The sequence below is a fragment of the Mytilus galloprovincialis genome, chromosome 10, assembly GCF_965363235.1.
Source record: "Mytilus galloprovincialis chromosome 10, xbMytGall1.hap1.1, whole genome shotgun sequence".
In the NCBI taxonomy this organism is placed as follows: domain Eukaryota; kingdom Metazoa; phylum Mollusca; class Bivalvia; order Mytilida; family Mytilidae; genus Mytilus; species Mytilus galloprovincialis.
The window spans coordinates 2072076-2098339 of record NC_134847.1 but is presented as its reverse complement, the minus strand read 5'-3'; the positions used below and the strand labels follow the sequence as shown (position 1 = coordinate 2098339).

The window sequence follows — 26264 nt, the reverse complement described above, 5'->3', positions numbered from 1 at the left end:
AGGCTGCTGTTGTAGTCTTCTGGTTGGTTGTTGACGTCAAGGCTGCTGTTGTAGTCTTCTGGTTGGTTGTTGACGTCAAGGCTCCTGTTGTAGTCTTCTGGTTGGTTGTTGACATCAAGGCTCCTGTTGTAGTCTTCTGGTTTATTTTGTTAGTGTGAGTGTTGCTATTTAATTTCAAAATTAAAAAAATGTCCATGTTCTTTTGATGAAGGGTGATGATAAACTTTGTTAATGATGAATATAGAGGGCAAGAAAATGAGATCTGGGAAAAAGAGGGGGGAGAAATACAGAAATAACGGAATTTGGGAAGTAAGCACCCCCTGTGTAATCATCCTACCCTGGCACCCTTCTTTGGATTAGCCAAACTGGTACTGTCTTGATTTACATATGAAGCTTTGCAGATTTCACCATTGGGTTTTTAGTACAACTGTTAATCAAATTAGATTGCAGCTTTATACATAATGAGGCTTTCATCAGATGCCATAACTGTTTTATATAATTCTTAATCTATTTGTGCATTTAACTTCCAATTGTATTAAAAGTATAATTTATTTGTGATTCCAGGTTGAGAACATCAACACTTGTCTAACATTCCTGGCCAATCTTGGTGTAAGTGTAGAAGGACTCTCAGCTAAAGGTGGGTATAACTATATTGTCTACATTCCTGGCCAATCTTGGTGTAAGTGTAGAAGGACTCTCAGCTAAAGGTGGGTATAACTATGTAGTCTTACATTCCTGGCCAATCTTGGTGTAAGTGTAGAAGGACTCTCAGCTAAAGGTGGGTATAACTATGTTGTCTACATTCCTTGCCAATCTTGGTATAAGTGTAGAAGGACTCTCAGCTAAAGGTGGGTATAACTATGTTGTCTACATTCCTTGCCAATCTTGGTGTAAGTGTAGAAGGACTCTCAGCTAAAGGTGGGTATAACTATATTGTCTACATTCCTAGCCAATCTTGGTGTAAGTGTAGAAGGACTCTCAGCTAAAGGTGGGTATAACTATGTAGTCTTACATTCCTGGCCAATCTTGGTGTAAGTGTAGCAGGACTCTCAGCTAAAGGTGTGTATAACTATGATGTCTTACATTCCTGGCCAATCTTGGTGTAAGTGTAGTACTCTCAGCTAAAGGTGGGTATAACTATGTTGTCTACATTCCTGGCCAATCTTGGTGTAAGTGTAGAAGGACTCTCAGCTAAAGGTGGGTATAACTATGTTGTCTACATTCCTTGCCAATCTTGGTGTAAGTGTAGAAGGACTCTCAGCTAAAGGTGGGTATAACTATATTGTCTACATTCCTAGCCAATCTTGGTGTAAGTGTAGAAGGACTCTCAGCTAAAGGTGGGTATAACTATATTGTCTACATTCCTTGCCAATCTTGGTGTAAGTGTAGGAGGACTCTCAGCTAAAGGTGGGTATTACTATATTGTCTACATTCCTGGCCAATCTTGGTGTAAGTGTAGGACTCTCAGCTAAAGGTGGGTATAACTATATTGTCTACATTCCTGGCCAATCTTGGTGTAAGTGTAGAAGGACTCTCAGCTAAAGGTGGGTATAACTATATTGTCTACATTCCTAGCCAATCTTGGTGTAAGTGTAGAAGGACTCTCAGCTAAAGGTGGGTATGACTATGTTGTCTACATTCCTGGCCAATCTTGGTGTAAGTGTAGAAGGACTCTCAGCTAAAGGTGGGTATAACTATATTGTCTACATTCCTAGCCAATCTTGGTGTAAGTGTAGAAGGACTCTCAGCTAAAGGTGGGTATGACTATGTTGTCTACATTCCTGGCCAATCTTGGTGTAAGTGTAGAAGGACTCTCAGCTAAAGGTGGGTATAACTATGTTGTCTACATTCCTTGCCAATCTTGGTGTAAGTGTAGAAGGACTCTCAGCTAAAGGTGGGTATAACTATATTGTCTACATTCCTAGCCAATCTTGGTGTAAGTGTAGAAGGACTCTCAGCTAAAGGTGGGTATAACTATATTGTCTACATTCCTGGCCAATCTTGGTGTAAGTGTAGAAGGACTCTCAGCTAAAGGTGGGTATAACTATATTGTCTACATTCCTGGCCAATCTTGGTGTAGTGTAGAAGGACTCTCAGCTAAAGGTGGGTATAGCTATATTGTCTACATTCCTTGCCAATCTTGGTGTAAGTGTAGGAGGACTCTCAGCTAAAGGTGGGTATTACTATATTGTCTACATTCCTGGCCAATCTTGGTGTAAGTGTAGGACTCTCAGCTAAAGGTGGGTATAACTATATTGTCTACATTCCTGGCCAATCTTGGTGTAGTGTAGAAGGACTCTCAGCTAAAGGTGGGTATAACTATATTGTCTACATTCCTAGCCAATCTTGGTGTAAGTGTAGAAGGACTCTCAGCTAAAGGTGGGTATAACTATATTGTCTACATTCCTGGTCAATATTGGTGTAAGTGTAGAAGGACTCTCAGCTAAAGGTGGGTATAACTATATTGTCTACATTCCTAGCCAATCTTGGTGTAAGTGTAGAAGGACTCTCAGCTAAAGGTGGGTATAACTATGTTGTCTACATTCCTAGCCAATCTTGGTGTAAGTGTAGAAGGACTCTCAGCTAAAGGTGGGTATAACTATATTGTCTACATTCCTGGCCAATCTTGGTGTAAGTGTAGAAGGACTCTCAGCTAAAGGTGGGTATAACTATGTTGTCTACATTCCTTGCCAATCTTGGTGTAAGTGTAGAAGGACTCTCAGCTAAAGGTGGGTATAACTATATTGTCTACATTCCTAGCCAATCTTGGTGTAAGTGTAGAAGGACTCTCAGCTAAAGGTGGGTATAACTATATTGTCTACATTCCTGGCCAATCTTGGTGTAAGTGTAGAAGGACTCTCAGCTAAAGGTGGGTATAACTATATTGTCTACATTCCTGGCCAATCTTGGTGTAGTGTAGAAGGACTCTCAGCTAAAGGTGGGTATAGCTATATTGTCTACATTCCTTGCCAATCTTGGTGTAAGTGTAGGAGGACTCTCAGCTAAAGGTGGGTATTACTATATTGTCTACATTCCTGGCCAATCTTGGTGTAAGTGTAGGACTCTCAGCTAAAGGTGGGTATAACTATATTGTCTACATTCCTGGCCAATCTTGGTGTAGTGTAGAAGGACTCTCAGCTAAAGGTGGGTATAACTATATTGTCTACATTCCTAGCCAATCTTGGTGTAAGTGTAGAAGGACTCTCAGCTAAAGGTGGGTATAACTATATTGTCTACATTCCTGGCCAATCTTGGTGTAAGTGTAGAAGGACTCTCAGCTGAAGGTGGGTATAACTATATTGTCTACATTCCTGGCCAATCTTGGTGTAAGTGTAGAAGGACTCTCAGCTGAAGGTGGGTATAACTATATTGTCTACATTCCTGGCCAATCTTGGTGTAAGTGTAGAAGGACTCTCAGCTTAAGGTGGGTATAGCTATATTGTCTACATTCCTTGCCAATCTTGGTGTAAGTGTAGAAGGACTCTCAGCTAAAGGTGGGTATAACTATATTGTCTACATTCCTGGCCAATCTTGGTGTAAGTGTAGAAGGACTCTCAGCTGAAGGTGGGTATAACTATGTTGTCTACATTCCTTGCCAATCTTGGTGAAGGGTAGAAGGACTCTCAGCTAAAGGTGGGTATAACTATGTTGTCTACATTCCTAGCCAATCTTGGTGTAAGTGTAGAAGGACTCTCAGCTGAAGGTTTGTATTATAAGTGATAAAAAGGGGAGATAACTATATAGTATAAAAAGGGGAGATAACTCTATAGTACAAAAAGTTTTACTTCTTACCATTAGTTAGTGTTTCTAGAAATTTTTGAAGATAAAAAATGTCGCCAAAAGACTTGTAAAGTTTTCCTCCTCGAACGCCATTGACGAAACTGCAGCTGAGTGAATATAATTTAACATCAAATTTTGGAAGCAGAAATTGTCTTGGTTTGAAGATCTGCATTTTAACAAAAGTGACAGTTTTATATTAAGTTCAGGTTTGCCTTTAATTTTTGGCTTTGTATGTTCATATTAGACCTTCAACAATGAGCAAAACACATACAGCATAAGCAAGCTATAGACTGATATTTTAGATAAAAAATATGGAAACTTAAAGCTATAAGTACAAAAAAAAAGAAAAATGTGGTATAATGGTCAATGTGACAGCTATCTATAAAAGCAAAGGATGTATGTAAACAATTTGAGGTTATTGTATGGCTTTCAGCAATGCCCAAATCAAATACATGGTATCTAACCTTTGAAAGGCTCTTGTGGGACAAAATGTGAAACAATTCAAAAATTTACAATATCATTTCTTAAGTTTATTTAAGAATTGAATGCTCTTTTTTGTAAATTTATTGGGGTGTAAAAGCGTTGACCGAAGTACATTTTGTATGAAGCGCAGAAGCGCTTCATACTAAAAATGTGCGCACAGTCAACGCTTTTACAACCCTATAAAGTTACAAAAAAAGCATTCAATACTTATAATTACATTTTTACCTATAGGATCACGAAAACACGCCTTTTATCAAGTTTTTATTTCATTTACCTGTGCACTTTATTGTGGGACCTCATGTCATCATGAATGAAAAGTTGTATTGTGTAATGTAATTGATTAAGAAGTATCACGAGATTGCTTGTTAGCCAATCAGAATAACGTATTATAATGAAACATACATCTAATGTAATATTATATGTACATATTGATATTTTTCAGATATAAAAGATGGGAACCTTAAAGCTATATTAGGCCTGTTCTTTAGTTTGTCAAGATACAAACAACAGCAGAAGACACAACAGAAACAGGAACACAACAAATGTCATTTAGGGGAGACAACTCACCAGTCAAGTGGCAGCAGCAAAAACCAGCTCAGTAGTAGTGACTCACAATCAAGGTTTATATCAATCTATAAATTGTGTCCCCTGTTAGGATCTAGTCTCTTGACTATTATATGTTATTTCAAGAATTTGTTTTTATTGGAAATCTTAGTGTGTTCCAATCAAGCTTTATACTAGTCTGTAATAGTGTCTGTACCAAATAAGGACCATCTTTTTTTTCATTTATCTGTTAAAGAATTTAGTCCAAAACTGTATCTTCTCCTTTCTCCTATATTTAATATAGTTGATGTTTCTAATTTTATCTGCTTTAAAGTCACATGGTAAATTTCTTCCTTTGCTAGACCATCTCCTTGCCAAAAAAATGGATTACATATCTTTCAAACTACCATAGCAAATAAAACAACTCTCATCAAAAGACTAAAATCACAGAAATTAACAACATAAGTCACTGTATGGCCTTCATCAATGAGCAAAGTCTATATTGTAAATTAGACTTATAAAATGTCTATTTTGTATTTTATCCTCTTTTTTTTTAGCAATTTGTTGTTCTTATTTTAAGAATAGATAATATTTGTCATAGCAGAATTCATTGGATTTCAATAAGAATAGAAACAGTTCATTTGTGAGTTTATCAAGCTTGAGATTGAATTGTTTAAATTAGTCATTTTTGTGCTAAAACCATTTAGCTGTTAACTGATGTCCATTAAAGTAAGAGACATCACTATAATTGAATAACATCCCTCCTGAGGATTTCTTGTAGATTTATATTCATACAAAAATTTGATTATTATTCTCAGCAGACGTTTTGAATATATTTTTTGTGTCTTGTACATCATGAATAAATTTAATTTACTGCATCTGACAGTAGCATGATAACTTCCTGTAATGGAGAAAGTTTCATCTGATTTTATGATTGAGAAAATGTGTTGATCATTCATTTAAATTTCCAGACATGCCATTAAGCTACCAAATAAAGATATTTTGTTAATTTTAGCATTTTACTTTTAAAAATTTTGTGGTTATAAAACTTTAAATAATAAAAGTGTTTGTTAGAAAGATCCTCTGTGAGATTGTACATGAGACATCGAGAAAGTACACTCATTAACTGCTATCTTGTTTTTGAAGTTTTTACTTCCTTTATTTGTTTTTATTCTATAAAAATGTATATAATACAATCAATGGTATGTATGGAGTTATCAGAATCTAAGTACAGATTACTCAACAACATTAATGCACATTTTTTTTTGTGTAATTTATTCAGTCCAACATGGAAGACCCTCCAAAAGCTGTCAGAATATTGATTATGTTTCACAATGTGGTCAGTAATAAAAAATCCCTACTTCTCCAAATAGCACAGGTAATGAACTGTCTTATAAACACTTGCAGAGCATATAAAAAGAAAAGGGACTAAAACTCCCAACTATTTCTTATATTACTGCTCCTCATCTTGAAGCTTTTAGGGTTGTCTTCCATGATGTGGTAAACAATTATCAGAACTTACATAAACATCAGATGACAGGAGCATGACCTTGAAATGAACTTTGATTTCATGATTTACTGACTGTTATCAAAAAGAGGCAGGAGATACCTTGAGGATGTTAAAAAATCTTGTTAAAGATAATCTGACAATGCAACAGAAAATACAAAAGACCAAAAAAAAAGACAAACAAGTCCAGAAAACATTATTTGAAACAATAAAACTTTAGACTGAGTGACAGAGACTTCCCAAAAAATGGAGTTCAGATATATAAAACTTTAAACTGAGTGACAGAGACCTCCCAAAAAATGGAGTTCAGATATATAAAACTTTAGACTGAGTGACAGAGACCTCCCAAAAAAATGGAGTTCAGATATATAAAACTTTAGACTGAGTGACAGAGACCTCCCAAAAAAATGGAGTTCAGATATATAAAACTTTAGACTGAGTGACAGAGACCTCCCAAAAAAATGGAGTTCAGATATATAAAACTTTAGACTGAGTGACTGTGAGAGACCTCCCAAAAAAATGGAGTTCAGATATATAAAACTTTAGACTGAGTGACAGAGACCTCCCAAAAAAATGGAGTTCAGATATATAAAACTTTAGACTGAGTGACAGAGACCTCCCAAAAAAATGGAGTTCAGATATCAAGTGGTTTTGAGATGTAAACAACTTGTCCTACATCTTAGCAGCTGTTCAATCGTTTATGCCTCTGATTTGTTTTTCATCTAGATGGGAATAATGGATATTCATTGGTTGTTTATCTGATTCTTTGTTCATCTTACCAGTTGTTCAACTTGTTGTTTATCTAATAATTGATCTTTTATCTTTTTTTAGGCTTCCATCACCATTTAAGTCAGGGAATAGTAAATGTCCAACCATAACTAATCCATCAACCAAACCATCATCAGGTAGTAAATCAACCAGCAAATCATCAGCCGACAAACATCTCAACCAACAGAACAACAACCAACAATCAGCTACATTACCAGCAGGTAGGTTCATCAACCAACATCAGGGTCGTAAAAGGGGGGGGGGTAATTTCATGACCATTAACAGTATAAAATCTTGGTAAATGACGTTATTGGTCATGTTTTGGTGCATGGAAATGAAATGCACATTTTCTTTATGACGACAGATTTTGTTTTTAGTTTGTTACCCCGATTTTGTTTTTTGTCCATGGATTTATGAGTTTGAACAGCGGTATACTACTGTTGCCTTTATTTGACAATTAGGTTAAATTCTTTAAAAAAAATAGTGATTACAGATAATTATTTGAGACTAACAGTAGCAGAAAAATTACTATTTGACGCCTGACAGTAAAGCCAGGGTATTCCTACCCTCCATTAAGGTTGATTAAATTATAACAGTCAGCTTCAAAAGATCTGTACTTACCTATGAATCATAACAACCATTATAACAGGCATACAAGGAGTCACCATAAACATTGACCATACCACCAAAATCATAACTCGCAACAAAAAACAACAACACTGCAAAAGTTACCAACAATCACCATACAACAAGAAATGATAACCAACAATAAAAACCCAACCAGAAATCATAACCAGTAAACATTTCTACTATGATTAATACCAGACATATTCTTTTTAAATTTTAGAAGATGAGATGTTAAAATTAACAATTAGGGAATATGGAAATGTCTTTATTGGATTATATTTGTACTGTCTAAGAATTTCACTTAAAAGCCTCTGTGCATTATGGGTAAATCAGATTATATGAAATGATTGTCTAAAAATCTTTTCCTGTGAGACTTGCATGTGAGACTTGCATGCTTGAAGAATAAAATAGAGCTATTTAGGAATTATTCTAAGAATTCTTATAAAATAATGTTGATTTACTATCCGTCTGTAAATTTTTCTTTGATTAAAGATCTCGTTCAATAGAAAGTATTATTGTTTACGAATTCCTTTTATTATACTACTTGAAACATATTGAATTTGAATTCCATTTGATATATAATCTTAAGAACTTTCTAAAGCTTACAAGTTTAATTTTCAAAAAGGTGAAGTTTTCAATTTAAAATCTTTGAAGTGTATTAACAAATTTGGAAGTTGAAAAGTACTTGAGTTTATAGACATAGTTGACCCTGACTTTAGGTTAATAATGTGAATTGAAAGAATTTGTTTGCTGTTTATTGACAAAGTCTGTCAAGTGCTTTTCTACATAACAAACGGAACCAGTCGTGTTGACACAATTGACATTTAAATTGGCATATAAGTAGTTGTAAGAAAAGAAAGTATTTTTCAAGTGCCATAATTAAATCAGTTTCACATAAGGAACATTTCAATTGACTTTTTGCCTTTAAATGAGACAAATTAAAAGTGTCTCCCATAAGTCCATAACATTCAGGCTTTAATTATTCCAAATTATAATTTATTTACCTAAAAGTTACGTAAAGCGTTCACAAACATTGAGAGTTCATTGTCAATCTGCATTTTGAAATTGACAAGTGGGTAACTTTGACATTGGTTTATAATTGACTTGAGTTGTATTGGTGTGTTCCTGAATAAATGTTGCAGTCGACACCCAGTTCGTGTCACTCAGTGTCAAAATCTCAACTTTTTTTTTTATTGAAAATTGATTTAAATTATGTTTTGAAACAATTACATCAAACTTTTTAACTATGCAAATTTAAATGGTATTAATATGTCTTGTTGTTTCCACATATAGTTCTGTTTTTTTTTCCTCTGTAAAAATCTAAAGGATAAAGAAATATAAAGAAGAATTTATTGTTGCAATAAAGAGGCTATATATATGTTCATTTAAGACCCAATGAAATATACATGTATTGGAAATAGATTTGACCACTTAATAAGTATTCATCATAAAACCATCATAAATAAGGAAGAAATAGAACTGGATAAGTCCATCAATGTCTGCTTAGTGTAAAATTTGATATCAGGTTAATTGTATATCTATCAAGATTTGTGTCAACCTAATATTTACTTTTGACACTTTGATGAACATTTTCAGCCTGCAGCTCTTTGAAACCTTGAGGTGTGATAAGTTTCAACAGGTAGTAAATATATACATGGAAAGTCATTAGTTAAATCAGATTTCGCTTTATTATCAGCTGATCAAAATTAATCGAAAGGTAAAAATAATGATAAAACCTTTAAACAAGTGAGATTTGGTGCCCACCTGGACGTGAAAACCGTAAGTGTTGTTGTATATAGCTGAAAATAGATCGAAGATATAGTAGTAAGAAACTTAATCAATTAAACCAATTTTTCTTTGTATTGAGTGTTTTCAGATGAAGATATAATTACTTATCGGAGGTTTATTTTTACGTAAAGATTTTTTGCACTACCTGCATAAAGGGATATTGAGTTTGATTTTTATGGCGAAAAATTGATCTGTGAGATTTTGTCTGTCACAGCTGTGGTACTTTTACCTTGTTTGTTCATAGAGGAAAGTGATTGGAAATTTTTACATTTTTCTTCGAATTAAATTCACTGGAATATTCGTAACAAAATAAGGCAATTTGTTTTATGAATGTGGTGAAAAATATAGAAAGACAATCGTTTCTATATGCTTTTAAAAGGCAAGTGTAAACAGTTTATTGTGGAACATTTAATACTAAAAATTGAGCTGGTGGATTAAAAAGTTTTTCTCACATACAGACAAATAAAGGCCTGTTTGTTCTGTAAATAGACTGTACTGATTCTCTCCTGTCAACAAAGAGAATTGATTAATGATTTTGAGATCTATATCTCTTTTAAGTACCTTAGCTATTTTATGCAGTGGGTTTAATTATATTTTATTTTACAAACAAATACTTTGATTTTAATGCCTGCAGTTTTTGTTTTGACGTACTGATTGGAATCTTAATAGCGGGTCTGAAAACAGTGTTTTTTCATAAACAGCTGATTTTGTATGAAGGATATTGATTTTTTTTCTCCGTACGTTTGACGTGGTTCTTTGTATGCCCAATAAAGACCTGGATGTAATTATTGACAATTAAGACTAATAAATTACACTTCATTTGGACCTATTTGAAAGAACGTGAGTAGCTAATATTACATTTGTGCTATCATATTTATAAAGCAATGATATTTTATATATATGATAGACATCAGATAGTAAAAAAACAAAGGGGGGAAGGGGAGATAACTAGGCAGACACTACTTAACCATAACAAAGAGAGAGGTTTTGAGAGAAATTAACAAGAAATAACAGGCATAGTAGTTAGAATGATACAAACATGCTGATGTTAACACAAATATTTAAGGGTTCCTTGTTTTCAGTTTAAATGTAACCTCTTTGTAAAGGAGCTTAACTTATTTGCTGATACTCAGGTGTTAAAAGTTATAATAAATATAAAAGTTTTCCCACATGAGACAAATTTTTTCTAAATTGTTATTTTGTAAATAATCCTTGGTTTTTATCAGTATTTTATATTACATGATAACCATCTTGTCAGCACTGTCGAGGTTACTTCCGGATTTTCCTAAAAAATTTAAGTTTTCTTTTTTTCTTGCACATTTCAAGCACAATTAAAGTCCCAGCACATTTAAATGACAAAACCAAAAGCAATTAATGGAACAGGCTTTATTGTTGTATTTCGTACCCACATCATGTTGAGGCTTTCAATGCAGAGAAAAAGCTGACACCTTAGTACAAGTGCAAGAGGCCCCTAGCTTAGATTTATATTCCTCCACAATGACTTAGCTTGTTTTTTGGCATGTTTGGTCATTCGGTACCTTATGTTATCAAAATCTCCTTACAGCAAAATATTTGTCTATAAATAATCATAAATAGGAAGTACAAGGTATAAAATGCATTATATTTGGACAGGTAGATCAGTACACCTGTAATTTACAGGTAAATATATCAGGAAACAATTAGGCATGATTGGGGATCACTTCAGGTGAAAATGACAGCATTATAATTATATGGTTTAGTTCCATTGATGTCATTCAGTGTATAAAAGTAGTTAATTTAGCTGAAAAAAATACATCATGTTTATTTTGACCATTTAAAGATCAGGTAGATTTCGATTGTGATAAAGACCATTTTTTTGGTTCGATCAGACATGAAAAATTAGCCAGATAGACATGTACTAGGTTTTATAGTAGGGAGAAAAGTGTAGTAAAAATTGGATTTATTTTTTCTTGAAAATTGTGGCATTCATTGAAATATTTTTCTAAAAATCTGGAAATAGAAACTAGAATAATACAATGATACAGTTGAATATATATATTTGTTTGAGTGGAAAACATTAACATTTTTTATTAGTGAGTATTTAATTTTTATTGGAACTCTATTTTGTGAGGTGATTGAAGCTATAATAGATGTTCTTGAAATTTGAAAGTATTATACGGGCAGATCCAGTCAAATTTCAGAAGGGAGGGTTCAAAACCCAGGATAAAAGGGGTGGTTTCAAACCTTGCTAAGCCACATTCAAATGCATTGATTGTCCAAAAAAGGGTGGAGTTCCAACCCCCCGGAAACCTGCTAGATCCGCCACTGTATTAGGCTTTCTGAATAAACTGTGCTAAAATCGCCTTATGGATTTACTTTCATCAGGAACTTTTTAATCTAAATAAAACAGAACATGTATTCTAGGTCACTGTACCCTGATGTAGGGTATGTAATTTTTGTAGATAATTTTTTAATGTTGAATGTTACCTTGAGGGACATAACATGTTGGCACCAGCTGTAAGACTAGTAATTGTGTATCGTAATCGCACCTCTCTCACACTTGCTTGAAGCTATACAGAGGTTTCAATTGACAGTGTAATTTTTTAGTAGTCGTTTATGTGAATTTTACTTATTTTCGATGGTATACTATGTACCAATTTTCATGGACTTATAAATAAAGTATTTTTGTGGGAAAATGATTTTTTGCATTCTGATACAAGCTTGAATAAGGTTATTGTGTTTTATGGGAAACATTAAATTTTGGGGTTTCACTATGCATATGAAATTTGGGCTAGATGACAAAGAGTTATTAGGACGGGCACGGCTGGGTGAGGCTAGCTTCTTTTTGGGAGTTAAGGTCAAGCTCAGTCCGCCTGCAGTACCAACAATTTGTTTTTGAAAAGAATGATGAGATTTTTTAAATGCAAAATCTTGATTCAGTGGCGGCTACAGTGTTTTGAACACCTCTAAAATAAATGTGAATATCAGAACCTACAATTTTTTACTCAAGTTATCTGAAAAGAGATATGATATTACTAACAATTACAGTGGTCATCAGGAAATGGCAAAATAAGTGGTATTTCAGGAAAAAAGAAAATTGTCTTATATCAAAACCTAGATAGCTGTCAGTCAGATAGATAAGTCACAGCAGCTGTGCTCTACTGGTTCACTGATTATAATTACATTTTTATCAGAACATTTAAAAAAAAAAGAAATGGACATGCACATGTTGATTTCAAAGTTTTTTGACATTACAGCTTGGTCGGATCTTTCAACCTGGTTAATGAAAGGAAAACAATTGGACAACAAACAAAACTATAAATGTTTTTAAAACCGAGATTTAATATTTTTGTTTATTTTATGGATTAGTTGGTACTAGCTAAAGTTGGGGATTTGTATATTATTTTTATGTGGACTACAGATGTTGTTCGGTACCAAGCTGTGACAGAAATAACAATATTGAATATTAAATATGAAAAAATCAAAGATAGTATATTCATTAAAAAAAAAATTGAAGGACAATATTCTTGATTAATATTAAAAATTATAGGAATTGTCCTGTGTACAACTAAATGAGAGATTATATTTTAGCATTTAGTATTATACGTCCTTATCAGTGAACTAGTATACATTTGTTTAGGGGCCAGCTGAAGCACGCCTCCAGGTGCAGGAATTTCTTGCTGCATTTAAGACCCATTGGTGGTGTTCCGCTGTTGTCTGCTCTTTGGTCGGATTGTTGTCTCTTTGACACATTCCCCATTTCCATTTTCAATTTTATTTGTAATTTTTCTGTCTATAAATATATCAAGTTTTGTCACAGTATGCACATCTATACTTCTTAAAATAATATAACTTAATAAGATAGGAATTAGCTTTTGTTTGAAGTTTCTTAAAATGTCCATCTTCAAATGAATTTGAGCTGACCACAATTGTCCCACACAGCAGGTGCCTTAACCCATGGGATAATTATACAAACAAGGAACCCTTTGACCAGTTCATAGTTTTACATTATAATAATTTTTCTCCCTCAACCATTACTAATTTTACTGCTGATTGTTTTTATTAGGAATAATTTGGTATATCATGTAAGGCCACACCAAATAATTATGATAATTCAGCACCCATCTTCAAATAGGCCCTGATAAGGTATTGATTAATATTATTTATTTGATGATTGGTTATGAAAAAAGCTTCATATGTTTTATATAACAAGTTTGTATTCAATAATGAAAACCCCCCTTTTTTCTCTGAAAAGATTGTGATTTTGAAAAAAATAAAATTATAAATCTGGATAAAAAAGTGCTTATAACAAAATTTCAAATGAGGAATAACTAATTTACTTAAATACTCTACAAATAACAAAGTCATTTATGCCTTGGAATTTTGGCGGGAAATCTCTTCAAATAATTACCAGTATAGTATTTGTAAGCATAATATATCTGTTATGTTCAAGACAATCAACTGATTCTAGGAACTTGGCAAATAAAAAGTGGGTTTAATCCCTTGTATCGTGCAAATATTAAATAGAAGTCAGTCATATTTGGATGACGTTTTATTACAACTAAATGATGTATTGGCCTTGATATTTTGAAGTTTTAGTTTCAGTAAATGTTTACACCTTCTTTTTTTTTGGACTGGCCTTATGATTAAATTTGATAGCTTAGATCTAATCAAAGTAAACCAAGTAAATGTTTGGCCTGGCCTAATTATGGTTATATTTGATAGTTTAGATCTCAGTAAATGTTTATACACCAAGTAAATGTTTGGCCTGGCCTAATTATGGTTATATTTGATAGTTTAGATCTCAGTAAATGTTTATACACCAAGTAAATGTTTGGCCTGGCCTAATTATGGTTATATTTGATAAATTAGATCTCAGTAAATGTTTATACACCAGTAAATGTTTGGCCTGGCCTGATTATGGTTATATTTGATAGTTTAGATCTCAGTAAATGTTTATACACCAAGGAAATGTTTGGCCTGGCCTGATTATGGTTATATTTGATAGTTTAGATCTCAGTAAATGTTTATACACCAGTAAATGTTTGGCCTGGCCTAATTATGGTTATATTTGATAGTTTAGATCTCAGTAAATGTTTATACACCAAGTCTTTATAAACAAGGAAATGTTTCCCCTGGCCTAATTATGGTTATATTTGATAGTTTAGATCTCAGTAAATGTTTATACACCAAGGAAATGTTTGGCCTGGCCTAATTATATTTATATTTGATAGTTTAGATCTTTATCATTTGTTTACTTGCTGTTTACTGAGTACACTGCTGTATTTTGAACATTCCTGATAAACAGTTAATTACATGTAAACAGAACAGCTGGCCCTTGTCTTTGTCCCTGGACAGTGGTCATTTTAATCTGACCAGCAGGAAGTTTGACCATTTTATAGACAGGATAATTTTTATTTGGATTATATGCTTGTCATGGAGGTAGGATGGTATTAATTTAAGATCTGTTTAAATTGGAATGAATTTTAATGATTTTGAATTCAACTTTGAATGGGTATTTTAATGATTTTAAATTTTGATTAAAGTTTTTGTTGAACATGGAATTGATTTAAAGAAACTTGTAACAGAGTTTATAAATAAAATGCTGGAAATATTTCTACTGGATTTTAAGATGGAAAAACTTGACTTCAGTAAGTATGCAATTGCTAAACCATGTAGAAATAGAATGTAGGACAGAAAGTCACAGGACAAAAAGTCACGGACAAAAAGTCACGGACAAAAAGTCACAGGACAAAAAGTCACAATTCATCTTTTTCTGATTATTTTCTTTGAATAAATAACGCTTATTTCTACAAAAATATTTTTGTATTTTTCTTAAACTATAATTGTATATAAACCAACTTTTTAAACAAAATATATCAAAAAAATATCAAAGATTATCAAATAATTGTTAAAAAAACAAAATGTCAAAGTGACTTGGCACTTAAATGGCTTCATGGTGCCAAGAAAAACATCTTTTGCATGATTAAAATTAAATAAATCTTCATTTTTCAAGTATAATGACACATTTCCTAAACTTTAATATGAATATATGTATTTAAAAGTAAATATTTCAAGATATATTCTTATATATTAAAACAATTGTCAATAAATTATTTGTGACTTTTTGTCCTGTGACTTTTTGTCCTACCAAATTTGTGACTTTATGTCCTGTGACTTTTTGTCCTGTGACTTTCTGTCCGTTTACCTAGAAATATATATGAAGTATTGGTAAAAAGGAAACATGAGTGAAGAAGGTTAATAGGATTAATGAAAGATTTGAATAAAACCTGACACTTCTGGTTTCTCAACTGTCACCTCAAATCAAAACTTTTAATTATTAATGATGAATACTTTTAAAATTCTCATTTTTGTTGGTATTTTGAAGCTCTTTAGATAGATCAATTTATTTTAAATGATTAACTTTGACAATCCCATATGTAAAGAATTATTAATAGAACTGCCACCCTTCATGCCCTTGTTAAATGTTACCCCTCCTGACAAGATAATCCTCACGATCTAATGAGAAGGCTTATGTCCATCCTGATTATAGACCAAGGTGATAAGCCTTTACAGATAAAATGCCAACAATAACAACTATTACATGTGCATGTCACTTCCTATACTATCCCAGGGCGATAATAGATTAATATATTCCTTTCCTATTTAAAACTTTTATTATTTTCACTTTCAAAAATAAATATTGTCTTTATAGATTTTGTCTCTTAAGTTTCTTAAAAAAGCTAATTCAATGGAAAATTATAAAGTTTTAGGACCCAAGTATTAAATGGTCTGTGGGACGATATTGAAAATGTGTATTTGATAACAAGGCTGCTTTTTGGGTGCTCAGGGTGCTAGTATAATATTTCCCATAGGCGGATTCAGGGGGGGACCTGGCGGGCCTGGGCCCCCTTTTTGTGTGAAAAATTTGGTTGATTATATAAGGAATCATTGAAGCGTGACTGGAGCGACCCCCCCTTAGGTCAGTCAGCCCCCCCCACCCCCCCCCCACCCCCACGCCCTTACAAGAAGTTCTGGATCCGCCACTGTTTCTGTATGAATATATTTATACCAACATGTTGGACTAATACAAATTTTGTGTTAAACATATTTAATAACCTATAGGGCATTACCAATTTTAATTTAATTACCCAGCAATAATGTTTAATGCACAGACTAAATTAAATGTTTATTTTCCTAAACATACATTAAATCTATATGAAAATCTTGATAATGAAATCCTCAAAATCCTTCAGAGGTTACAAGCTTGAATCTGGTTACCACAGTACTAATGATATTGATGCTTATAGATTTCATAGGAACCCTGTACATGGACATATAGATTTCATAGGAACCCTGTACATGGACATAAATTGCTTTTGTTGGTTCATTCCAAAAGATAATAGTATTCCACTGAATTCGCTAGTGATTGAATAAACAATAACTGCCTGAAGGGCAACAATCATTGAGCTATTGACTGGTTCCTGAACAAATATTATCCCACTCAGGTATGGTACTATCCTCCATTGTTTTGTCCTGAGGGCAATACTAAGCTTCTCTCATGGTTATCACATTCCTTGACAAATCGGAGGAGACATATAGATCTGCTGGTGTACAGAAGTGTGTTATTGTATCCATTGTCCTGGAAAATGAAAACATGTCAATTCCAGTTGATTTGGAGAAAGAAGTCTTAGGTATTTAGAGGATGTGGTGTTTATCTAGATATTGCATGTTCAAGGCAAAAATATTTTTAGAAAAACTTTCCTTCAGATATTTATACAGGAAAATTTTAGCTGTTTCAATTATAAATTTCTCTTGTTTTCATCAGAGACATATATACACCCTTATCCTAACCCTGTGTATATATGTCTGTTTTCATTCAGACAGCAGGCCTGAATGAGACAGATAACTAAAACAAGACATCTTATTCTGTAATTCATTAGACGCCTGATTATGGTTACATAATTGTATTTGTATTTTTGTTTTCAGGCCATTGATCTTTCTATTTGAATTGCATGTCTTGCCCTTTTTAATGTTATACTGTTCATTGTTCAATGAGTTTTGTTCATTGTCAAAGTAGCCAGGTATAATGACTTAAAGTCAATTTTCTGTTCAAATTATGACTGTTAACGTCAATGTTCTGTTCGAATTGTGACTGTTAAAGTCGAGTTTTGAGGCCAAATAACCCCCCTTTAGAAATTCCTGGCTACAGGCCTGTACCCCATCTTCCTATATCTACAGACCCCATCTTCCTATATCTACAGACCCCATCTTCCTATATCTACAGAAGAAAAACTGTAAATCAAGGTTTTCTTATTCCATTTTAAACCTAATTACACCTTATGTAAGAATCCGGGGTTTTGATTGGTTAATAGCCAGTGTATTTTTCACCAATTTACTGTTATCAAATGAATATCGTTCATTTTTAACGACGCCGGGGTATTTGCTAAAAGGATATGCCTTTTTTACCCTCTCTGCCGTGGTATTTGCCAAAAAATACTCTATCCGACTGGACGCTTGTAACGTCACGATCATCAATGCGTTTTAGTACATTGACATTCGGTGTAATTAAACAGATATATCATGTTATTGAGGGGTATTTGCGAAAAATACCAGTCTTGAGAATGAATTTCCCTCGCCTTACGGCTCGTGAAATTTAACATTCTCTCGACTGGTATTTTTCGCAAATACCCCTCCTTAACATGATATATCTGTTCAAAGTTTTACACTTCAGTAAGTAAAAATAATTATATCCTTCTCAAGGACCTGTAACCTTCATGACCTTGGTTATAATTAATAGATTTACCAGTTTAATACAACCCATTTATTTTGTAAAATTTCAGAGGGTTTTAATTTTCAGTTTACTGGTGAAATTATAATGTTGCCATTTAATTAATGGATTTATAATTAGAAGGTTATTTGCCAGAAGTTAAAGGTCATCCGTAACTGAGTTAATCAATCAATCTAAAACTGATTTTAGGTTAAAATTTCAAAGTAAAACTGTAATTGAACACGGTGCAGGAGATTTTATCACATGATTTAAGTTTCAGTGGAGGCTCGTATTGTATACTCTGTTCACTCTGTGGTTACAGTTGCCCTGATCATTTTCAACATTTATGAATTGTGGTCACACATGTTATATTTATATATGTTAATTACGCTGATGTAGATCTTTTATAAATGTTTTGCTTTGGATATTTGATATGAGTCCTTGGGAGAAAAAAATATTCTACATTTATATGTACATTAATTGTACACATCTGTTACATAATCTGATATAACATGTTAATATTGAATGTTATGTGCAGTTGTCGCATAGGATAATATACGAATTTGGAGGGAGAAAAAGGGGGAGGTATATTAAATCCGCATGAGGTAGTTTAAATCTGTACACAAATAAAATTAGATAAGATCGATACTCTATAATAAGAATGGGTTATAATTTGAAGCTCATACTGGATTGTTGAACTATAGGTTTATAAAACATATAAATGTTATTGCAAAAAGTAAAACCCTGACAGGTTAAAACTGGGAACCAATGGATAGGCACCAATGACATTTGAAATATTTTCACTATTGACAAATAAACTGGGCCCATTTCATTTCATTATAACCTCCATCCATCATGTGCATCCATGAACCCTAATAAGACCAACTTTGTTTTTAGTGTATTCTTTTAAACATTACTTTTAGATTTAATGTGTTATTGATGGATGAAAAGTTTGAACAGGGTATTTATTTAATGTTTTACTGTAATCCTTTTGTTCCTAAGCCTGTTTACATGGATTATTAGAGTTATCTTTCTTGATTTCATTCTGCATTCTTATCCAATGGGACAATTTTATGACCTTTTAAATTGTGTAAAGAATGGTGTCATTGTGACATTTTATTGACAAAATTTGGTCTAGATTCAAAACTTTAAGAGACAGACACTTTTATGAGACAAATGTTAATGACAGGTCCAAAGAATTTTGACACAATTAATTACCTATATTTTATCATAGCAGCATGGTGCTTATATTTACCTGCTCAGGTAATCTTCAGTTGCATAAGAATCTCATTAATTACAAAGTTAGATACAGATTTCTGTTTACCCTCACCATAGGAATATTTGTCTAAGTCATAGTAGATAAATAATGCGTGTTGACTTGAACTGACTTGGTGTATGATAATTCTATGTTTCTTTTTGTAATGGATAAAACCATCTTTGAAATTCTACCTGATGCAAACAATATTTCTCTCTGATAGTATGTTACTTTATAAAGAAATAATACGGACTCAAATTTGGAACAACTTCCTTTTTAACAACCCTGTTTATGTAATTTGGGGGGGGGGGGGGGCATGTGGTGTAATATGGTTGTGTGGCTCCACATCGTTTGTATTTATCTCCTTAATTCAGTATATATTATTCGACTTGTTTTTCTTGAGTAATAGGAGTTTTTCACGAGTAATAGGAAATTAAAGCTTTTATTTTTGTTTATTTCTAAAGACTCTCAGACATGCTTATTCCAAGTTCAACTTTGTTCAATAAAGATTTGAAGATTGAGTGATTCCTTATATTTTGAAGGTTGCTATTTGACAAGATAACACTACAGGGAACCAAAGTTTAAAAAATCAAACCCAAAGAATTTTGGAAATTGTTACCAATATTTTGAAGTGTTATTGACAGGGTACTTATACACTCTTGACAAATTAATCTTCATAACAAAAGGTTAACATTTTTCAAAGGTCAATCGCTGATAAAGATCAAATTTGGACATTTTAAAAAATGATAGAAGATGATTAGGTAGATAAGGGGGTCAGAAGCCAGGTGATAGTCCTTGACTAAAGAATGTTCTCACCTGTCCAAATAGTTCTCTTTGAAGTTTACCTGAGGGGTCGTTGGGGTTGTTACAGGGATCTCTATAATATTATATGTGATTAGATCAACAAGATATATTGACAAGTTCATCATATTTTATTTATTTAATAACAGTGACAAGTGATTTGTAAATAACAGGATTAATATAATGAAAAAGACATAAAATTAGGGATGATTGCAGCTGCAAAAATAACAGGTATTGTTATAATTATTAGTAAGTAAGTAATATATACTATTTTAAAAGAATTTATTTTCTTTTAATTATTGAAAGTAGCAAAGTAGTAATAGTACTATAATCAGTAGTAAAAAAACACAAATTTAGTTAGTAAAATGTACGTATAATTCCTTGAAAACCGTACTATATAAAAAGAACGTACTGGACAAAACTGTAAATGAGCATTCATTTGTATAGTGTATATGCCTGACCTGATATGTAAAATGAAATATATTAGCTTATCTTTTACATGTAAAATAAATCTTTTTTTATTATAAACATATGATAAAGAAAAGAAGGATAGTTACAAATCACCATATTGAATTGAAATTTAGATATATTTAAAAACAATTCTATATATAAGTAAAAAGAATATACCTATGTATATACCTTTAAATTTCATTCAGCTTAGTACGTAAAAACTTTCCAGATTAAAATGATAGCATTTAATTGTAAATTCAGATTTTTATTTTTCATTCAGTATCATAATATCCTTGACACAGGTTCATCATGACAATCCTTCAATAAATTCAAAAGCCATACAATTTTCAGTGCACTACTGTGACACATTCCCAAATTACTACATACCAATCATATAAAAAATCACTCTTATTTTCCCATTTAATGGTTCATTTTCTATGCTATTACCTAGTACACAAAAAGCTAACATATTTACCGATCCTTCATAATAATGATGTTTTGGCTGTTCTAGGATGATTGATATTAAACGTTACATACTAATTGAAAACACAAACGATGTTGTAAATGTAATTTAAATCACATTTTATCAGGAATAAAACTGTCAACCAGAATATAGACACATGTGGTTTGTTTGTAAATCTTACAATAGTTAGATAGGAGTGTACCATGAGACAAAGACAGGTACAGTTTACATTTGTTTTACCTGATTCTTTACAATTGGGATAATTTTCTTTGAACACAAGTGAGGTTTTTATGCCTCCACCATTAGGTGAAAAAGGAGGGAGGGGGGCATTATTAAGTGTTTCTGTTGACTATTAGTCTTCCGGTTCTATTTTCATTTGTTTGAACCTTGAGCGGAGGCATATTTTATAGAAGCTGTCTTTAGTTGAAGAAAAGTCTTTTCTGTAGCTAGCATTATGTGGATTCATTATTATTTGTTGGATACCAATTTTTGTGGGTTTCGTGAATACAGGTAAACCCTTGATTTCAAATTTTCTATGGGCTTTGTACGATTCGTGATGGCAAAATAACCAAATCAAATATTCACGAAAATGCAAGTTTTCCTAAATCCAAGAAAATTGATAACCACAAAAATAAAAGAATACACAGTATATTAGATAGACCAGTCTGATGTAAATCCTCTCAACCTTAATTTGAGGTGGTACAAAATCAGTTACTCAGCTGTCCACTATAGGCTAATTTTCATATTTGTTACTTAGAATTTAGGGGATACTGGGGGCATCCCAGATCTCCCTTTCTCCTTGCAGAAGAACACAGATCTGACTATATGGTTTGCTTTACGCAGCTAATAGCATGAAAGGCTATAATTCACTGTGAGAGCTAATATGGAAAAGTCCCTATGCTTGAGCACACCCGTCACAGAATATGAGTTACTTCAAATGATTGTTTTTAAGTTATATTTAGGTAGGATTTATAGAAAATTTGAATATGTCATTAATAATTCACATTTTCACATTATTTATTAAATATAATACTATATTTATTGACTCTTAATACATAAGTATTGATTTGTCACCAATAAAAGTGACATTTAATAGTTTATATGTTATATCATTAATTTGTATACTTTTGATAAATTGAATTAATTTGGTATAGATATTTAAATAATTGAAACTGATCAACCTCTTTACATAGAGGTTAATACCCCATAAAAATGGAAATCTTAATAGTTCTTTGACCCATTAGCCTGACAAAGAGAAGATTTGAGAAGATAATGAGGGCCTATCATATTTTCTGAGGAGATAATATCTAAGCTACCCAGCCTTGTTATAAAAACTTTCTTTTATCTAGAAGGGTAAAGATAGATAATCTTTTATAATTTCAGTGAAAATGAACTTTTATCTGATGGGGGAGTTAATCTTGATGTATTGGGGTTTTAGTAGAATTAGATATTTTGGGGAAAATGGAAAATATGACATGCTTTGTTTGTTATTTGACAAATTTGATATATGAATTATTAAAAGAGAAAAGAAAGCCATTGAACCATCTTAAAGAGATCTTACTGTTGTAATTGAACTGTCAGTCATACTTAAAGAGGACAAAATCAGTTGGTGAACAGAATACACAAAAACACAAGATAAACATTTGGAATGTTGAAGATGTCTTTGATATTTGTGCTGTTGGATTTCTGGGTATGTGACTCTTGCCACAAAAAATCTTATAATTAAAAAATTTCTGTTACATATACTCATGGCCTATGAGTATTTCTTACTCTCAATAAGTTATTTTGTGAACAGAGCTCCTGGACATTATTTATAGTTTTTTGATGTTGTGTTGTTTGGATGCTGTCACTTTGATATAAACCTAAATCTATCATTTGACAATGCCCTAAAAAGTTTTGATTGTCAAATTGCAAGATATAAGACAAAATATACTACTCATTGTAGAACTTTTTTCATTTTGATAACATCAACGCTATAAATCGTGGTTGAAACAGAGAGTTTTAAAAGTTATCTAATGGTTATAATAATCGTCTTAATCAACTTTTTATCAATCAATCAATCAATTTTGTTTCATAGTTATAATAAACTTTTTATTTATAACTTTCTGTCCCTTTACTATAATCGTCATTAAAGTTCCAGTCTAAACGTCCATGCAATATTTTAGGCTCTATTTCTTTTATCAGAGTTTCTAAGGTGAAATCAAAATTATGCAATGATCAATTATTTTGAAATAAAATACTAGTTTGCAATTTTGTACATAATTAAGAGAAAAATAGGGGAACTTGCTTTTACTCATTGTGAATTTTCATTTTGATCAAATGGCTTCAGTATTTCAACTTTTATCAGACATTGTTCAGCAAAGTTAAAATTCCTTGTTCTAACTGATTGATCTGAGTTTTTGGAATGTCAGGTAAAACTTAGGTCAAAGGTCATTCAGGTAAGTTTTTGTTTGTTTTCATTTTAATGTAAAACACTTAATATCTCTAATTGTATATAGATGTACAATTTTTACCTAAAGGGAATTATAGTTTTTGTGGTAAATTAATACAAGTTTATCTGGTGCCATTCTGATGAGTGACTATGGTTTATATAAACTTGATCTACATGGAGATATACATGTATTGTTATGAGTAAGTAAAATTCACAATGTAAAAGTTTGATAGTCACAAATAATTTGATGCTATTTTGAGTTAGCAATGATGCTGGATTGAATTTGCCTGACATTTGGACATGCTGTTTTTGAAACTTTCTGAATGTTCTTTTAATCTCGAACCAGAAGGGGGAGGAAGGGGGTTCAGGGTTCAGATCTTGTCATAATGTGTTGTTGGCACAGGGGAGGAAGGGGGTTCTGATCTAGATGAAATGTTTGGTGCTTTGCAGTTGTTGACGTTGGTATTAATTGTAACCTATGAATTTCTCATATTTTGGGTAACTTGTATTGATGGGTTTCTGTGTCATGTATTTCGTGACAAATGAGAATCCATATGTTATACTTTGCATGTCAGATCAGATAGTTTGATCAAGGGAAGGAATGCATCATTACATGTATGATAAAATCTAGTCCATAGATAAAGCGGCCCAACTTAAAAGGGGTTCAAATCACTTTCTTACTACTCTGTGGTTTAGTGGAAGTATTTAATTCCTGTCATGGTACCAACGTTTTGTCAAAATGACTTCCTAAATTACGTTTTCACAGATCATTAGGCGACCTTTAATTGTTTACTCTCGAAGGTTTCGAGGTTCATGTATATTTGTTTAAACCAAAGACCACACAGTAAAATTGGGACAAAAACAAAAACAGCATGGGGTCGGACAAAAGACGTAGAAAGTTGACATTGTTTGTTTTGTCTGACGGCCATTGTGAATGATGATATTGTTCATACTTCACAAAGAAGCAGACGTTTAATGACTTATCCTTTACAGCCCGCCAAATATCATCTTCAGTTGTGCGTTTTACCTGATCCAAAAACGACACACCTGTTGTTATCACATCAAAACATCAAAAACAATATTTTTCTTAGTCTCTAAAAAAAACCACAGCTGGTAATATTGTCCAAAGGGATTCAACTTATTAGAATTTTAATACTGCTTTGAGGCCTTTGATGTGGTGACAAATTTGAAATTTGAAACAAATGTCCTGTAAAAGTTATATGTGACAATACGAATGTTTCATTATCAAGATTTTAAAAAAAATAATCGTATGGATTTTAGTCATATTATGATATTTAAATGATATGATATGGTTTGAGGATGTTACAGTTTGCTTTAGGAGACATTGTGAAGAAATGTTACTTGGATTTTTACGATTTTTTATTACGAACATCATTTTTGAAAATAACTGTTGTATTTTTAAAAGACATATTATTTAAGAACATCCAATTGAATGTGACTGTGGGATTATTTTTACAAACACCTTTTGGATGTAACTTTTGGATTTTAACAATTTGTTGTTTAAGGACATAACTTTAAACAAACGGCTGGATTTTAAAATTCATTGTTGAAGGACATTATTTTGAATGTATAACTGCTGGATTTTTTAGGTTCAACAAACATGCATGATAGAGGTAAGGGGAAAACCAGAAAACTTGTCGCTTGAAAAAATGTATAAATAGTTAATAGAAATTTATCATCCTGTACAGCTTTACTAATTGTTGGAACGGGGTGTTGCTAACTTTTATAAAGAGTTTATACATGTATAATCTATATTGCATTATCCTTTTGAATTTGAAATGAATCTTTGTGAGATTGATTATTGGGCAACTAATGATCGATAGTATTATTGTTAAATTTATTTCCCACATATAATTTTTTATTTGTTAATAGTCCCTGCAGCTATGATCATCAATAAACACATGTAGGGTCGTCAGCATCTCAAAGAATTCAGCTCAAACTCAGATGCGGATCCAAAATTTCAAAAAAAGGGGGGTGTTGTAAAACTTTGTTGTTTGATATATTATAACTTGTCCGCTATGACAGGTGTAACCAGGACAATGTTTTACGTGGAAAATGTCAAAAGTCTATATAGTAAACATATAATTGTAGCTCCATTATGGGGTCCTGGCCTTGCGGTCATAAAACTTTCGAGCAAGATTTTTGTACTCAGACTCGAGAATCAACCAATCAAAATATAGGATTTGGTGTTTCGAGCATGATTTTTGTGCTCCAAGCACTGAGCAAAGTTTTATGACTTCAACCCCTGGTCTTATTCAGAGTCTTGGCTCCCTAAATCTGGCTTTGAAACTGATGATTAGTACTGTATGAGCATCTCGAACTTGCAATTACATTTGGTGTAATGATTTGTTTATGCTTCCAATTCATCACAAGTTAAACTGAGACATGCTAGAGGATTGAGATCACTCAGGAAACCAGCAATTAGAAATTTAAAAATATACTGTGAAAAAAAATCAATGTTTCTGTATATTTACTAATATTTCAACAATATTTGGGCAAAATGCATTTTTTCATGGGTACAGTGTTTTCAAAAATATTTCATTTACTAACTTTTGCCTGGATTTAAATTACACACATGTAAAATATTTTATATACAAA

At 32.4% G+C, this 26264-nt stretch overlaps 1 protein-coding gene across 23 annotated transcripts in view; it reads left to right on the top strand.

Moving 5' to 3' along the window:
- The window catches only part of LOC143049654 (neuron navigator 2-like), a 342816-nt gene that overhangs the window by 203833 nt on the left and 112719 nt on the right, over nucleotides 1-26264 (top strand). For 17 of the 23 annotated variants that reach the window (XM_076223278.1, XM_076223289.1, XM_076223271.1 and 14 more), the window contains 3 exons: nucleotides 565-637; nucleotides 4706-4883; nucleotides 7145-7302. In XM_076223278.1, the coding sequence (XP_076079393.1) occupies nucleotides 565-637; nucleotides 4706-4883; nucleotides 7145-7302 (409 nt within the window). Of the gene's footprint in view, nucleotides 1-564; nucleotides 638-4705; nucleotides 4884-7144; nucleotides 7303-10153; nucleotides 10337-11413; nucleotides 11569-14761; nucleotides 14918-20436; nucleotides 20533-23707; nucleotides 23846-24328; nucleotides 25280-26264 lie in introns of those variants that run through there. The other 6 variants (XM_076223287.1, XM_076223288.1, XM_076223286.1 and 3 more) reach the window with 6 other exon arrangements.